The sequence below is a fragment of the Sus scrofa genome, chromosome 13 (assembly GCF_054392235.1).
Source record: "Sus scrofa isolate SSC_HxYL_T2T_F1_AM1 chromosome 13, Sscrofa_HxYL_maternal_Yorkshire_Landrace_v2.0, whole genome shotgun sequence".
Taxonomy (NCBI): Eukaryota; Metazoa; Chordata; class Mammalia; order Artiodactyla; family Suidae; genus Sus; species Sus scrofa.
In genome coordinates this window covers 105,816,513-105,833,831 of record NC_139395.1, presented here as the reverse complement: position 1 = coordinate 105,833,831, position 17,319 = coordinate 105,816,513, and the positions used below count along the sequence as shown (strand labels likewise).

At 44.5% G+C, this 17,319-nt stretch overlaps 1 protein-coding gene and 1 long non-coding RNA gene across 5 annotated transcripts in view; one reads left to right on the top strand and one right to left on the bottom strand.

The window, feature by feature from the left end:
- LOC110256316 (uncharacterized) overlaps positions 1-17,319 on the bottom strand; it is a 347,057-nt gene that overhangs the window by 137,445 nt on the left and 192,293 nt on the right. For 3 of the 4 annotated variants that reach the window (XR_014824181.1, XR_014824182.1, XR_002337727.2), the window contains exon 4: positions 6,578-6,654. This is a non-coding gene — a long non-coding RNA (uncharacterized LOC110256316). Of the gene's footprint in view, positions 1-6,546; positions 6,655-17,319 lie in introns of those variants that run through there. The other variant, XR_014824183.1, reaches the window with a different exon arrangement.
- MINDY4B (MINDY family member 4B) overlaps positions 1-17,319 on the top strand; it is a 33,864-nt gene that overhangs the window by 7,813 nt on the left and 8,732 nt on the right. The window contains exons 4-10 of the mRNA XM_084990073.1: positions 2,634-2,753; positions 3,989-4,080; positions 6,346-6,511; positions 7,542-7,607; positions 12,247-12,317; positions 14,482-14,554; positions 15,130-15,291. Coding sequence (XP_084846199.1) covers positions 2,634-2,753; positions 3,989-4,080; positions 6,346-6,511; positions 7,542-7,607; positions 12,247-12,317; positions 14,482-14,554; positions 15,130-15,291 — 750 coding nt within the window. The remainder of the gene's footprint in view (positions 1-2,633; positions 2,754-3,988; positions 4,081-6,345; positions 6,512-7,541; positions 7,608-12,246; positions 12,318-14,481; positions 14,555-15,129; positions 15,292-17,319) is intronic.

Here is a 17,319-nt window from a genome sequence, read left to right as displayed (position 1 = left end):
GCTCACAGCAATGCTGGATCCTTAACCCACTGAGCGAGGCCAGGGATTGAACCTGCTTCCTCATGGATACTCTACCAGGTTCTTAAACTGCTGAGCCACAACGGGAACTCCCACACTTCTCTTGCAGGAATAGCTTTCAATTTCAGAGATGGGAACTGAGCAGGCATTAGCCCCATTTCAAGATAAGCAAAGGAAGTCTTAGAGAGATCTGGAATCTGCCCCAGTTCACGTGGTCAGCAAGGAGCAGAGCGGGGGCTTCTCAACCCTGGAGTAGGCAGTGAGCAGGCTTTCTTCTGTGCTGTGCAGTCTTGATATATCAGGGAAACACTTTTCATTGACATTCAATCCTCTTCTGGGGATGTCCTGGGCAGGTGCCTTTTGTGACCATGGTACATACCCAGTCTGTGTCCTCCAAGAGCAGCTTCTGTGCCTTTGCGCCCTCTCCTTGACAGACATGGGACAGATCATTTTCCTTCAAGTGAAATTCTGGGTTCTTGCTCACTCTGAAATACACCTGCCTCTATTCCTCTGTAGAGACAATCTTTTCTTTAGAAGGTGGGAGCAGACCAGACCCTGGTCTGACGTGGGGAAGACTGCTGCAGATGCATGCTTGCTCCTCCTGCATCTGTCCTTCTTGGAAACCATGAGGGCCTGCTCTGTGCACAGCTGGGAAGAGGCGCCTGGCTCTGGACCAGTGGGGCTCCATGTTCCTTCTGTCCACACTCTTCGACTGGCTCCAAATGCGTGCATGTAATATTCAAAGCCCTCCAGGATCAGATCCAAGGTATTTTCCAGTCTTAGCCTCCAGTGACCTCCTGCCCCGAGGATCCAGAACACACACACACACACACACACACACACACACACACACACACACACACACACAGTGTTCTAGTCCCACTGAAGCACTCATTATCCTTGGAATCCCAGCACTGTGTGTGTGTGTGTAGATCTTTCTCTCTGTTACTGTCTATCCCCTCCTTCACAGGCAATAGGCCACTGTGTGGTCTGTCCCAGAACGTGGGCTATGTGCCTGTGCTGGAGCATGGGGGGCTTTGGGGAATATGGGAGTGAGTGACATTAAATAGCACTGGGTTACCTCATGGGAAAGTCAGCCACTTCTCCACTCTGGCAGGTCAGGAAGAAAGCCAGGTAAGAGGCAGTATACGTTCACACCTCTTTAACACTTCTTACCTCCCTTTTTAAGTAAAAAACATGCAGGGCTCAGGCAGAGCTTTCACAGACAAAAGTGTCTAGAATAATTCAGTAACATCATCTATATCTATTATTTTTTTATTATGGCAAGTGATTTTGATTCCCACTTAAGGACATGATACAGAGTGTCCTTTTATTTTTTACTGTTTGATATAACTTAGGGGTTTTTTGGCTGCACCCAGAGCATGCAGAAGTTCCCAGGCCAGGGATCAAACCCACGCCACAGCAGTAACCAGAGCTACGGCAGTGACAATGCCAGATCCTTAACCCGCTAAGCCACCAGGGAACTCCTAGAGTGTTGTTTTAAATAAATGTTTTCTAAGCTATAAAAAAGTGGCCCAAACTAATTAATTCAGTAATGATCAGCACACAAAAATGACAGCAGTCATAAGGATGGCACATACAGGATTAAATTATGGGTGTGTGTGAGAATCAATGATGTTAATAGGTGCAAATCCCAGCTCTACTTCTCCTGACTGGGTGAACTTAAGCAGATCCTTTCCTGTAAAAGGAGGAGAATAACAGTACCTTCCCCAAAGAATGAAATTACTATAGTGAATACAAAGCACTTAGCCCCGTGCCTGGATGTAGAAAATGTTCAATAAATGCTCAAAGCCATTTGCCAGCCTCATTTAAATGCTGCCTCTTCCACGAAGTCTTCCTGAGTACTTCAGTCAGGAGTTCTCTCCTTCCTCCCATCTCTCCTGGCACTTTGTCTTATGGAATTTGATGCATTCTGTCTTGTACATAGTCATGCTATATTAGACTCTATCATTCTGTACCCCATGCAGGACCTAGCATTTGCTGAATGATTGCTACATCTCTGATCATAAAGGGATTTGCTTTTTGTCAAGTGTTTGGTTTGCAAAGGCTTGTACTCATTTTCCTGGCATTTTATAAAAGACCCTCTCCAATCTCAACGTGCTATAGAGTATCCAGTACAGCCTGAATTATTCTAGAGCAAGAGAACAGAGAATGCTTGTTTGATATCATTTGCACAACTACTGCATTCAGGCTAGAATCACGGAGTCCTGCCTATTCCCTTTTTTCTGGAGCAAGAGCCAAAGACCCAAAGGTGGGAGAGAGAGTGGTTACAGAGCCGTGGATAGAGGAACACGCAGCAGCCCATCATGAACTATGAGCGTAAGCAGGGGAGATGGCGAGTAGGTGTGACAGACACAGGGACAACAAGTAAGGGCTTGACACCCTGAGCCCTCAGGATAAAATGTCCTAAGTGGACCCGACTCAAACCTCTGGCACAGGACTGGATAATTACAACCGGGGAATAATGCGCAAACCTGTCTATGAGAAGGGGAAGTGCCCACCTCCGTGATTTCACCGCCTGGTTTATGGCCATTTGTTGAGGGCTGTGTCTAGAAGAATTCTCTGTTTGAACCACTTATTTCCCCTCTTTTCAGAAACTACGCCAGAGCCTCTTTGGAAATACCATCCAGGTCTTCAGTTATGATTGGACAAAGGCTTATTTCAGGTTTCATGATCCTTTTTCTGACCTGGCTTTTGCTTTGGAAGTGGGAAAGGTAATAGCAGGTGACAATTTTTTTTAAATTCCTAATGCTGTGCTCCCCTTTCTGTGTTTTCTTCCACCCTCCTCCCTATGTTTTCATTATAACCATATGTAGACACATATTTATAATGTAAAATTTTCTTTTTCTCTCTCTCTCTTTTTTTTTTTTTGCTTTTTAGGGCCACACCCACCGCGACATATGGAGGTTCCCAAGTTAAGGGTCAAATCGGAGCTACAGTTGCTGTCCTACACCACAACCACAGCAACGCCAGATCTGAGCCACATCTGTGACCTACACCAGAGCTCATGGAGATGCCGGATCCATAACCCACTGAGTGAGGCCAGGGATTGAACCCGAATCCTCATGGTTACTAGTCAGATTTGTTTCTGCTGAGCCACAATGGGAAGTCCTATAACTTAAAATTTAAACTTAAGTGATAAAATTATAACATGCTACCTAGGATGTAATGAAGTCTCAAACTCCTCCCCACCCTCTTCTGAATTCTCATTTTCCTGGCTCTTCTCTCCAAGTCCTCAGCATCCCTAAGAATTTAGAGGGAGGAAGAGAGCTAGGAATTTCTTTCTGGCTTGTTTAAAACCTTAATAATTTGGAGTTCCCATCATGGCTCAGTGGTTAACGAATCTGAGTAGCATCCATGAGGACACAGGTTCAATCCCTGGCCTTGCTCACTGGGTTAAGGATCCAGCATTGCCACTGTCATGAGCTGTGGTGTAGGTCATAGATGCAGCCCAGATCCTGCATTGCTGTGGCTGTTGTGTAGGCCAGCAGCTACAGCTCCTATTGGACCCCTAGCCTGGGAACATCCATATGCCACAGGTGTGGCCCTAAAAAGCAAAAAAAAACCCAACCCTCAATAATTCATATTATTGATCACCAGTCACACAGAATTTCAAAAGCTAGCCGACCAGTTCCTTACTTTCCGAAATTCTAAAAGCTGGATATAAGGCAGGGCCTGGTGAAGGCAGAGAAGAAGACAGGGCTCCACAGAGAGGCTAGTCATTGCAGATTCCAGCCCAGCCGTGGCTCCCCGCCACAGCCCAGGGGGAGTGGTGACACATGAAGAGAACAGTGTCCTTGTGCTCAGCTGAGGGGATGCTGCACCCAGAAAGGAAAAGGCTGCCAAGAAGAAAAAATGACATCACTTTCCAAGGCTTATCTTTTATCATGTGGGCCGTGAGGGCTCCACTGCAACTGTAAAGCCTTACCACTCACCCTCCCCATTTCAGGGAAGTGCCCAAAGCATTCAGATGGCTGTACAAGGATCCATCATTAAACACTTGCTGTTTACAAGGAAGGGAAAAGATTGTAACTTTCTCAGGTAAGAGGCCTATGAGAACTAGGTGAAAAGAATTACCCATTTCATGAGAATCTTTATAGGCTAAATAATCACTGGAGAAAATCCCCTGGGTTGCCTCAGGAAGGGGACTTGCCTCGTAAGAGAGAAATGGCTCTGGTTCTCCCAGAGGGGCTGGGTTTTGTAATTGGGGTGGGGGTGGGGCCTCTCCCAGAGCCCCTCTCAGTGTTCAGTGGCAGGAATGATGCTGACAGTTTTTATGCTCCACTGCAGACCACCCTGACAGGTGAAATGAAGCCCCTGGTCACCAGGTGGGCTTACTTGACAGCATTTGATGGGAAGCCCCAACCTAACAATTCTGGAGAGGGAATGAAAGGGGTAATGAAAAAGCTAATAAATGATGGATTTGTTCTCCTATTTAACCAGGCTGTTTTTAAAGTACAGTGTTTGGTAGTTTCCTATTAAAAAATCAGTTCAAATTATTTTGTTCTTAAAGGTTATCAAACCCTTATCATGCACAAGGCTCTACGGTTGATATTAGAGGAAACAGAAATAATTAAAAGGCATCTCCCCGCCCTCAGGCAGGATAAGTTATCACCCAAAACAGGAACTGATGTCTAATCTATTCTAAGATTGTGAATTGCCAGGATCCTTAGAAGCAGAGCCAGAGATGGGAATGCTTTATGCAGGTGATTCATTAAGGGCATGAATGCCCTCAGGAGAAAAAAACCCGTAAGAGAGCAGGGAAGCAGACTAGGGAAGGTGGAGGAGGGAAGGAAGGATGTGGTTGCTATTGGTGTGTAGCTTCAGCCCGGTCCATGGGAGCTCTGGGGGGCAACTGCCCCATCTTCCGATAAGGGGGCGGGGCTTTGGCACCTCCCACCCCCATCAGGCATCCACTAAGGGCTATCTTCTGGGAAGGTGGTATAACTCCCAGTCACTTCCAGGGAAGGTGGCTCCAATTCTTCAGAGAAAGTCGAAAAGCCCGAGCCTCTACCAGCAGGACCCAAAGCAGCAGGGGCATCATGGCCACCAACTGAGTAAAAGGCATCCCAAAGAATCTAGAGGGAACACACACAACATTTTCTACACAAATAGAAGGCAGTTAGCATAGGACCCAGCATGTGGCAAGTATTAAATAAATGGTAATGAGGTCTTATTGACCTGCTCCATAAAGCCTTCCTGAACCTTCCCAATAGCAAGTTCTCTCTCCTGCCTCTGTAGTCTCATAGCACTTTGTTTTATTTATCCTCATTCTACCTTGGACAAGGGATGTGGACACTGAGGCTCCTGCTGTTCATTTCCGGGTCACCACAGAGCTGGATGGATTCTAAAAATCATGGTCGAGTTCATTTCTTCACCTCCATCACGTGTTTCTTCATGACAATGTTAAAGTTGCCAATGCTAAATATTTAGAAAATTAGCCTAGGAAAGGTCTGTGACATAAAGATCAGCTCTCATTTCCAGGAAGTCTGGCAGGTAGGGTTTATCTGATGGAATAGAATGGTTAAGGACAGGGAGTCCAGAGGCAGACTGCCTCCATTCAAATCACTGCTCTGTTGCCTTAAAGGTGAAAGACGGGGGGCAAGTTACTCCACCTGTCTGTCTTACTTTCCTCACCTCTAAAATGGGAGTAATAATAGTATCCACCTCGAAAGTTGTTGTAAGGATTAAATGAGGTGCTGCGTGTTAGGTACAAGAGCAAAGCTGGGCCCCATGAGTGCCAGGCGAATGTAAGCCTCAGGTTAATAAAGGCAAACCTAAGGAGGCCTCAAATGACTCGTAGGGTGTGATCAGGCAGAAAGGACAAGCATGACATGCATATTAAAGGCAGACGAGTGCATGAGAAAAAGCATGGAGGTGGAATGTGGAAAATATGTCTAGAGGACTGGTGCATCGGGAACAGAGGGTTGTGAAATAGAAACCTAGGAGATAAAACGAAAGGATTGTTTGGAGTTGTGCTTGGGAAGGGCTGTGTTATCGGGTTAAAGAGTTTGGGGGGAGCCTTACTGAAGTCTGGGAGAGAGGATAAGGATGGGACTCAGTGGGGGCTCAGGGGGAACCAAGAGGAATAATGTGCTGGGGTGAGGATGCTGGTCCCAGGGCCAGGGGCGGGGTGGGGTGGGGACAGAGAGGATGAGGCCTTCCATGACATTCTCACAGAGCGGGCTGAGGGAGGAACCAAGCAGACCCACAATGTTCTCAGAAGGGTTCATGGAAGTGGAGGTCCAGGCTCTTGGCTGGGAGATGCTCATTGCAATGCGTTCCCACCCTCCTCCTGCGTTGTAGTTTGTGCACCATAAGCAAGCAGGAGCAGGAGCGCGCACTGGCTGCAGCGCTAGCGGGCATCCTGTGGGCTGCAGGAGCAGCTCAGAAGGCCACCATCTGCCTTTTCACTGAGGACACTCACATTGCTCTGACTCCTGACTACTCCAGGGATGGTTTCACTGAACGGGTGAGTGCACGCCTGCCCCTCCTGCCAGATAAAGGGTGATGAAGCCTGGGTGAATACTAGACTCACCATGGAAACAGGCGGGACCCCACTGATGCTCCTGGATGGACCTCTACGACGTAAGTGTCTGATGTGGCCAAACATACCTGCCAAAGAGGCAAGGATCAAGAGCATAAGTAATTCAAGCTGCCGAAATGGAGATGTCTGCTGTGAATTTCTCCTCCCATAATTCACCATGATCAAGAATATTCCATACTCAACGGAAAAGCAACAGACTCACAGATACAGAGAATAAACTATGGTTATCAGTGGGGAGAAGGAAGGGCAGGTGCAATATAGCAGCAAGAGGATTAAGAGGCACAAACTATTAAGTGTAAAAGAAGCTACAGGGTTCCCATGTGGCTCAGTGGGTTAAGGATCCACTGTTGTCACAGCAGTGGCTCACATCACTGCTCTGGCACAAACTTTAATCCTTGGCCTGGGAACTTTTGCATGCCACAGGCATGGCCAGAAAAGAAAAAAAAGCCACAAGGATATACTGTACAACATGGGGAATATAGCCAATATTTTATAATACTTATAAATGGAATATTACCTTTAAAATTTTTGATTCAGTATATTGTACACCTGTACCTTGTATAATATTGTATCTTAACTGTACTTTGACAAAAAAATTTTTAAAGAATATCCCATGCCTGAAATCATCAAAAACTGCATTTCCATAACACTTTTAAACATAGCTAAATTCTACCTCTTAGGGAAAAAAAAATCTATTTATTGTTATATTGCTCAAGATACGACATTGGTTTAAAACTTAGTAATTTAAAAGTGAGGCCAGTGCCCCCCCCCCGCCCCAGCCAATTTTACCATGTTATGTTTTACATGGCCTTGTATAAGATAATATGTCAGCTTCTAGCAATGTGATTTTGCAATGAAACAAAGAACTCCCTTGAGGTATTAACAGTGAGTTGACATCTTCTGGATGTAACTTTCATCTTCCTTTTCATTTTTATCTTCTATTCCTGATTTATAGCTCCAGCTGTTTGAACTTCTAGAGAAAGAAGCCACTGAGAAATTCATCTATGATCATTTACAATGTGTAAGTGTTTAAGTGTTGAGATAATTCCTTTATGTTGAACTGATCTTACAGGGATCTTCTTCCTTTTATAAAGTGTATTTCTAATGATGCTTGTTAAGAAAACCGGGTCATTTTGAGGACTAAGAGAGGGCAGAATGAGAGAAAGAGAAGCCCGCCTCTCCCTCCCAACAACCTAGAAAGAGGCAAGATCACACACAGGCCCACTCACAAATGCCTCTTTCTCCTTCGCTAATCAAACCCGGAGAATAATCCTATAGATGGCATGTACAGCAAGATCGCTTTTGAAGGAAGAGGAAAAGTTACAGCAGTCTTGCCTCATCTAAGGCATAAAACACAAAAATGATAGTCTAAATTGCCAAAATGACCATTCGCATTGGCTGAAAAACATGACTTCCAGACTGAAAATGGTGGCCCCTTTCACCTCTCCTGTCAGCACCTGCCACACAGTGCCCTCTCCAGCAATGAACCTTCCCCACTCACCCCCCACTTCCCAGTGTGGGAAGGACACAAAGTAGAGGATGGTGATGGTGGAAAATGGAAGGTGCTTTTTAAAGATTCTTATCTGAAGACTCAGAACCTTACCTGTAGCAGAGGACAATGAGCAGAATAACCATGAAACCATATAAATGTAGCTTAAATGGAAAGGGGAAATACTTTCCATTTAAGCTCATGAACTCCATTCAAAACTCCATTCAAAAACTCATGACTCCATTCCTTTCAAAGGTCATAGAGATGGGAAATATGGGCATGAGTTCTCAGCCACATGCTAGCTCTATGATTGTGGTATCACTAGTTACCCTGGGCTTACCTCCCCTGCCATCTCTTGGGTCTGGGTGGTAGGCAGAAGGATGGTCCTCTGAAAGATGTCCACACCCTACCCAACTCGTGTAGATTCCATTACATGGCCAAGGGGAATTAAGGTTGCTAAACAGCTGACTCTAAAATAGGGAGATTATCCTGGATTACCCCAGTGGGCCCAATGTAATCTCAAGGGTCTTTAGATGTGGACGAGGAAGGCAGAAGAGCGGAGAGAGTGATGTGATATGAGAAGGATAACACTCACTGTTGCTGGCTCTGAAGGCAGAAGGTGGGGGCTGTGAGCCAAGGAATGTGGGCAGGTCTGCTAGGAGCTGGAAAGGACAAGGAAACAGATTCTCCCCCAGAAGGAACACAGGGCTGCTGAGACCTTGATTTTAGGCCAGAAAGAACCCATTTCAGACTTCTGCCTTTCAGAACTGTAAGATGATAAATCTGTATTATTTAAGCTACCAAATTCACCATAGTTTGTTAACAGCGGCAATATGAGACTAATAAAAGCTGTATGATAGATTTTAAATACCTGACATGAAATGTTAAACTAGAATCCTTTGTTGTGGAGGGAGATGTTTAATGTGGCTACAGAGATAGAGAGGAGCCAGGTAAGAAATGCCTCTACTGGCAAACAGAGGCAAACTCTTCCCTCTCTTCCATCTCTTCAACTCAGCCCTGGGCCTGTCTGATTCAATGTGAAGGATCTTCACATATGCAAGGGCTTCTTGTATGTAGTCAGAGTTGAGAATCAGAAGATCAGAGCTAGAACTATACACAGGTTTCCCCCCTCAAGGACTAAGAATTGAGCTGAAATAAATAATAAACGGAAGTAGAATCAGACTGCATGGCACAGGTGGGCTTGGCCCAAGAGCTACCCGTGTCAAGTAGACCCATGCTGACCATTACATCAGCCACACTGGGGAAGGGCTGGGCACCATTTCCTGAGGGAGGGATCTTGCTGCATAGGTTTTCCTCTGAAGGGCACACCCTGAGCTGGGAGCTGCATGTGTGATCAGCCCTTATCCAGACCTTTACCAAACACAATTCACTACCAAAATTCAGCAGTCCTGTGCCCCATCTTGAGGCAAAGATCTCAGTCTAGAGGTCTGAGGGCTACATGTGGGCAGTATACCTGCTATTATGGATAGAATTACACACCCCTCAAAAGAGATGTGTTCAAGTCCTAACCCCTATGTGAATGTATTCTTACTTAGAGGTAGGGTCTTTGCAGTGGTAATCAAGTTAAGACAAGGTCATGCTGGAATAGGGTGGGCCATAATCCAATAACTGGATTTTTTGTAAGAAGAGTGTGGAGCTCCCTCATGGCTCAGTAGGTTAAGGATCCAGTATTCACTGCTATGGCTCTGGTTATAGCTGTGGCACGGGTTTGATCCCTGGCCTGGCAACTTCCACATGCCATAGTCATGGTCCCCCCAAAAAAGGAGAGGGAAATTTGGTAACAGACACCTGACACATTGACACATGCAGGGAGAACACCTGTGATAATGGAGGCAGTGATGCCTCTCCCAAACCAAAGGACACTGAGGATGGCCAGCAGCCAAGAAGCTAGGAAGGTACAAAGAAGGGTCCTCCCCTAGGACCTCAGAGAGAGAAGGCCCTATGACACCTTGATTTAGGGTTTCTAGCCTCTAGAATCATGAAAAAATAAAAGTCCTATTGTTTCAAGCTATTCAAATTTCTGACCATTTGTAGGGCAGTCCTAGGAAGCTAATACATCTGTCATGTATCATCTACAGCATTAGCTCATACAGTATTTGCATTTTAAAAAAAGTTGAGTCGATGGGGGAGTTCCCATTGTGGTGCAGCAGAAATGAATCTGACTAGGATCCATGAGGATGCAGGTTTGATCCCTGGCCTTGCTCAGTGAGCTAAGGATCTGGTGTTGCAGTGAGCTGTGGTGTAGATCGCAGATGCAGCTTGGATCCCACATGGCTGTGGCTGTGGTACAGGCTGGCAGCTGCAGCTCTGATACAACCCATAGCCTGGAGCCTCTGTATGCCACAAGTGCAGCCCTAAAATAGAAAAAAAGAAAAGTTGAGTCGATGAACATCAAAAACAATCAGAGAAACCTAAATGTTTAGCTTTTCCCCCTAAATCAGAAAATCTGGCTGCTCAAAGTCTATATTCTTGCTTGTCCTCAATTAGCAAATATAGGGAGCAGTGTCTTCCATTAGACAAGTTGTGACAGACTGGATGATATTACCCAACTGGTAAAAAGGACTCTGCAGATGTGATTAAGGTCAAGCTGTCAGATGGGGAGGCTATTCTGAATTCTCTGGTGGGCCCAATTCATCATAAGGGTCTTGTAAGAGAAAGAGGGTGGCAGAAAAGTCAGAAAAAGAGATGTGGGAATTCTCCTATGGCACAGTGGGTTAAGGATCTGGTGTTGTCACTGAAGTGGCTTGGGTTGCTGCTGAAGCAAGTGTTCAGTCCCTAGCCTGAGAACTTCCACATGCCATGGGTGTGGCCAAAATAAAAGTAAAAACAAAAAGAAAATAAAAGAGATGTGACAAGGAAAGCAGAGGGAAGAGGCTGTGTGATGCGGAGTCACAAGCCAAGGAATAAGGACAACTTCTAGAAGCTGGAAAAGGCCAGGGGACATAATCTCCCATAAAGCCTCCAGAAGAAACATGAGCCAGCCAGCCGTTTGAATCAAGCCCAGTGACACCAGGGCTGGACACCTGTCCTCCAGAACTGTAACATCATGGATTCATGTTGTTTTGAGCCAACAGGTCTGTGAAAAGCAGCAACAGGCAACTCACACACAGGTTTTCCCCCATGCCTCCAGCCCCATCTCTCCCCGCTTCCCCCACACCTTGCAGGACATCCACTGGGTTTCTGTCTGCCTCCTGTGGCAAGGAAATTTGCTCTCCTGCCTGAGGGTCCAGGCCCTGCCAGGTCACAGGCAGTGAAGGGGACAACTTAATCTATAAAAGGGAAAGCATATGCATTTTTAGCAGAATCTTTCCTGATGCAATGCCTTTAAAGAAGAGCCTTTAATTCTGAGTACCTCGAAGGCCAGCCAAGGAGCTTCTGTTCACCTGAGGAGTATTGACATAAAGCTAAGATAAGGCCAACCAATGGGAGGCCATGGATGTGGTTAGCTTTTATGCTGGATCTTACAGGGCACCTTTGGATAATTGAAAGCAGAAGGGTAACTTGTCCAAGAAGAGAGACAGAGAGAAGTGCCTTAGCAAGGGACAGATACCAATTTTGCTGTGGTTTTAGCCTGTTCTAAGAACTAAGGTGTGTACTGTGCTTTATTTCATTTAACTTTGACAACAACTCTAGGAAAAGGTCTCTGTACCTGCAATTGCAGATGAGATTGAAACTCAAAGAAGTTGGAGTAAGTTGGTTTGAACCTAGGTTTGTATAACTCCAATGATATTTCTAGAAAGCTTCTCTGCTCCCCCTGAGTTAACCGGGTGAGGAGGAGGAATGCACTGACTGTGGGGGGCTAAGGGCCAGCCAGATCAGCTCTGAGGGCCTGGGCTAGGATGAATGCTGGAATGATGGGGAAGAAAGACACACTACATCTTAGCCATGATTCAAAGAGAATCACATGAGAAGCGGAGGAGCGAAAGATGGGTTGAAAACGAAGAGAATGATGGTGCCACTGGCAGGTATGAAGCAAGAAAGGATGCATTTGAGAGTGAAGATGACCTAGGGAAGCAGAAGAGCTTCTGCTGTCCTTTTGGCAGCTGGAAAAAAAAAATCTCTCAAGCTGTAGATCCTTGAATCCATGCCTATGGATACACAGAATGCATTCCTTTTAGGCAAACACATTTTTCCTTTGTTTTCCAAATAGTTCAAAGGGGAAGGAAGCCACGGTGTCATCTTGTTTCTTTACAGCCTGATCTTCTCCAGAACATTTGAAAGGTAAATTCGATACATATTTGCACAGGTATTTCGTATAGCTCTGGGGTAGCATAAACAATATACTCTCATGTTGGAAAATATTTTCGTGCCTAATTGGAAACATAAGTGCATTTTTTTTCTAGTGAATACTCTTCTGTTGATGAATCCTTTCTTGTAGATCATATTCATGAGAGAGTGGATGCCTTCAGAAAAATTTGATGGCAGAATCCGCTTTTCTAATACAGTAGTAGTTTCCTTCTTCTTGTGGTTATAAATATTAGCAGACATCACCCAGGCTTCTTTGTACAATTTTCATAAATGAAAATATTTTATGATATCTATGCTCAATAAAACAGGGAGTTCCCATCGTGGTGCAGTGGAAACAAATCCGACTAGGAACCATGACATTGTGGGTTTGATCCCTGGCCTCGATCAGTGGGTGAAGGATCCGGCATTGCCATGAGCTGTGGTGTAATTCATAGACAAGGCTCAGATCCCTCATTGCTGTGGCTCTGGCATAGGCTGTCAGCTACAGCTCCGATTCGACCCTAGCCTGGGAATCTCCACATGCCGTGGGTGTGGCCCTAAAAAGACAAAAGATGGAAAAAGAAAAGAAAAAAAAACTATATTCCACATGGGAGTTCCTGTCATGGCTCAGCGGTTAACGGACCCAACTAGGATCCAGGAGGATGCAGGTTCGATCCCTGGCCTCACTCAGTGGGTTAAGGATCCAGCGTGGCTGTGAGCTATGGTGTAGGTTGCAGATGCGGCTCAGATCCCCCATTGCTGTAGCTGTGGTGTAGGCCAACAGCTACAGCTCCGATTCAACCCCTAGCCTGGGAACTTCTATATGCCGCAGGTGCAGCCTTAAAAAAAGCGAAAAAAAAAAAATCAACAACAACAAATAAACAAGAAAAACCTATATATCCACAAATATTTATTTTGCTTCTGACATGCAAACCCTGGTTCTTGGCACTATGGGAAATACAAGTAAAAAAGGATATGGCCTTGATCTCCTGTAGGGTCCAGTCTGGGAAAGACAAGGGGTTCACACAGAGAAACCAGGCAAGTCCCAGGTGATACCGATGTGCCAAATGAGGTAAAAACACAATGAATTTTAGCGGATTCTAGAGAAGGAGGGACCCCCAACAGAGAGGGTAGTCAGGAAGGCTTCTGGGAAGATGTGGACTTTCTTTGGGGCCCTGAATAAAGGCTAAGTTTTTGAGAGTAAGAGAAGTAGTGTGTGGAAAGGAGGAATTTCAAACTTGAAGCAGGGTTCCTGAAACCTGTCTTTTGCATATCATACTTTTATGACCTATGTTATTGTTGAACAATTTCCTTAAATCAACACACATTTCAGTGTAAACCTCTTCCTAAACATTAACATCCTTTAAATCATCTTTGCTGTGCTAAAGAAAAAAAAATGTGTTAAACACATCATTATATATATATATTTTTAATGCTCATATCTATACTGCCTCACATCATGCCACAATTTAGGAAATGCTGCCCTGAATTATATCTGATGCTTGACCTACGTCTTTAGGTCTTATTCACCTAATGAATAACCTTTCAGTCCTGTGAATAGGTTCATTCAAGAACATGCACAGCTCACATACTTAGTATCTCCCTCTGGGTGACAGCAAAAGCCGCTTTCCACTTTAGTATTGTATTGTCCTGGGTAGAACCCTGAGCCCTGGTCCCTGATGAAATGGTAGATGGTGCAGCCAAGAAATGGGCTTAACTCCTGAACTGATCTTTTCCACTTGAATCATCTGTTCAGCTCTGCCTTGGGCTATCACTCTGTGGAATAGTCATGTGCCACCACTCTAAGCCAAGTATCCCTTGGCACTCAAAGCAAACAGTTTCTCTTCTGAGCCCAGCATCCACACACAGCCCATACCCAGGATTCTAACTTGTAAGGGCTGCAGCTTCTTCCTTCTCCCTCACCACTTATCACTGGCTTCCCCCAATGGCATCCAGAGCTTTCCTGATCACCCCAAAACATAGTCCTAGCTTTCCCAGTGACAGGTAGAAACATGCCAGGCACACAGGAAGGACAGTGACCAGGCGAGCCCAGGCTACGGCTACTCTGAGTCAGAGGGGGCAGGGAGGAGAGGCTGCAGGTCCTGGGCAGTCATGTCTCTGACTGAGGACTGATGGCCCTCTCCGCTCCCATCTGCAGGCTCCAGAAGGATCTGGATGTCTCCACCACTTATCTGCTACAACCAAATGCTGGAGGCTTCCTGTGCAGCCAGGTAAGGTGGAAGACTTTGCCTTTTTACTAGAGAACCTGAATTAGGCTTTTTTTTTTTTTCAATTAAGAATATTTCCCCCTTAAGTGAAGGGTGATCAAATTATCTTTGAAACACTACAATGCTCCCCTAAGCCCAAGATCAGCTTTTACCTTCCACTTTCCATTACAGTCCTTTCTGGTTTACCTCTGAGAGTCCAACATTCCTAAAAACATTAGAAAATATCTTGACAAGACCCACCAGGAATCCCTAATAACTGAAAGAAAAGTACTATAGACACACCTTATCTTCATGCATCTTAAATCACAGCTATGGAAACCAAAAAAGAAATTAAAAGAAATATTAAGGGAGGAGGGACACATGGGAAGTTATGGGGGATGAAAAGAAAAAAAAATCAATAAACTCCTGTTTTCGCCCTATGAAACATTATGACGGGTATTTTTCCAGACCTATAGATTGTGGGATTTCATACTTTTCAGTAGAAATGGTGATTTTTATGGTTATTAAAAGAAAAAAGAGACTAGGTCCTTGGGTTAATACCACCTGAAATGTAAATATTTGTAAAATATGTCATCTAGGCAGTTCTGAACATGGTTTTAACTGGAAGAGCAAGGCCGCATGTTTTTAATGGCTGCCAAAAAGGAAAGTCTCAGGAAATGCTACATGGGGTCCTGACCCGCAGTGATGTTGGCTACTTGCAGTGGGGCAAGACCACCTCAGAGGACAATGGGTTTTCACAGGTGAGTGTGTTGCAGTGTGTTGCAGTTCTCAACCACAGCATCAAAGTGCCAATATGTCAATATTTGGTCATCTTGTTCAGTATAGCAAGGCAATCCAATCTGTGCTTACTTCTTCCTTTACCTCTTTTCTGCATATGCCTCCCACCCACCATATACACATACAGACATACACGGAAATGTTTCCTGGTCTAAATGGAATTCTCCAAGTCTCCTTGCTTCCTATTTTACTTCATATATTTTATGTATATGGAATATAGGTAATACAAGTAATACGCAAATAATTTTTAAGCAATACTTGAAATACACAAAGTTCCCCTGCATCGCCAGCCATCAGAAATCAGTACTGTCAGTATCTTGCCAATTTTTTATTTATGCAAAGGTGAATGCATGTATTGTATCTATTGCTCAAAGCTCTAAAAAATATCACTGAAGAAAAAAAAAAAAGGAACCCCATTCATGACATGCCTCTCAAAAAGTTTTCCAGATGAAGGGTTTACGACCTCTGACAACCAGAAAGTAGACTGTGCCGTTGAAAAGCACAACTGGAGAATTAAGTAAGATGTGATTCTGCAAAAACAACCAGGAGGGGAAGCCAACATGCCCACCCAAATCACAAATCAAAGATGCTTCTGTGACATTTTCACAAAAATTTCATCCTCGAACCCAAGAAAGGAACGGGAGCTTCCATGAAAAGCAACGCTCATTTGGAGTGACCCTGAAACCAGCTGGGATGGAATTTAAGGTGATGATGACAAAACCCCCTAGGCTCACCGTCCACCAGCACAAATGAGGAGCTCCGCTGCTCAGAGCCTGGCCTGTCCTTCACTCTCCTGGTTCTGGCTCAAAATCCCTTTCATACATGCAAGACTTCCCATTCTAAAAGGTCCTTTTGTATCCACAGTTTCATTTGTCTTTCCTCCCACCGCTAGTTCCAGCTACAATGTGTTTGCTATTCATGAAATCAGTGTCACAACACATACAAATCGTGTCTGATGGCATTAGGAAAGTATGGCAGAATTAGTATATTTTGTGTACTAGTGGGTTTTAAAAGTTTACTTAGCATACCTGCACCTTGAAATCTTGTCCATCATGGGAAAACAACACCAGAAACTAACACCACATTGTAAATCAACTATACTTACATTTTAAAAAGAGGGGGGGAAATGAGAATTGAGAGATAAGCTAAAAGTAAAAGAAATGAACCCAATTCCATCACCCACAGTCAATCCTCTCAGAAATGCTTCCTTTTCTTTCTCACATAAATATTTCTATTCTACTCTTCTGAACCCTGCCTCTCTCATTTAACACAAAGGTCTTTCTATGTCAATGAATATATGACCTTCATCATATTTAATGGATGCAAAGAGTTCCACTGTATGAATGTGAAAGAATGTACTTTGAATATGCCCTAGACAGAGAATGGATTTGTTATTATTATAAAGTTCCTAATCACTTGTTCCAGATAACTTGGGAATTCAGTTTGGAATTTGTTATATATAATGACAAGGAAAACCAAGCCAGAAATAGGGGACTTAGAGATTTCATTTTACACATTTTTCTTTTCTTTCGACCACGCATGGTCAAGCACTCTGTACCTATCGGGTCCAGAAATAGGCCACGACTTAGTCTGGCAGGACACATGGGACACAAGTTTAAAGGAGTGAGGGTGCAAAAGCCACAACAATAATTTTAGTGCTCTAATACTACAAAGCTTTTTTACAATATTATTTCACTCTATCCTCATTACAAATTACAAAGATGGAAAACAGTATTTCTTGTAGTTCTGACATGTGAGTAGGTAGTTCACAAGCTTTGTCATATCTCTGCACCACCTCTGCTGCTATTTGCATAATATTTTTCTTTATACTTTTTTTTTTTTTTTTTTTTTGCTGTGCCTGAGGCACGTGGAAGTTCCTGGGCCAGGGGTCGAACCCGCACCACAGCAGCGATCCAAAGTGCCTCCCAAAGTAGCTGTACCATTCTGTGTTCCCACCAGCAAAGGATGAGAGTCCCTGTTGCTCCAGATTC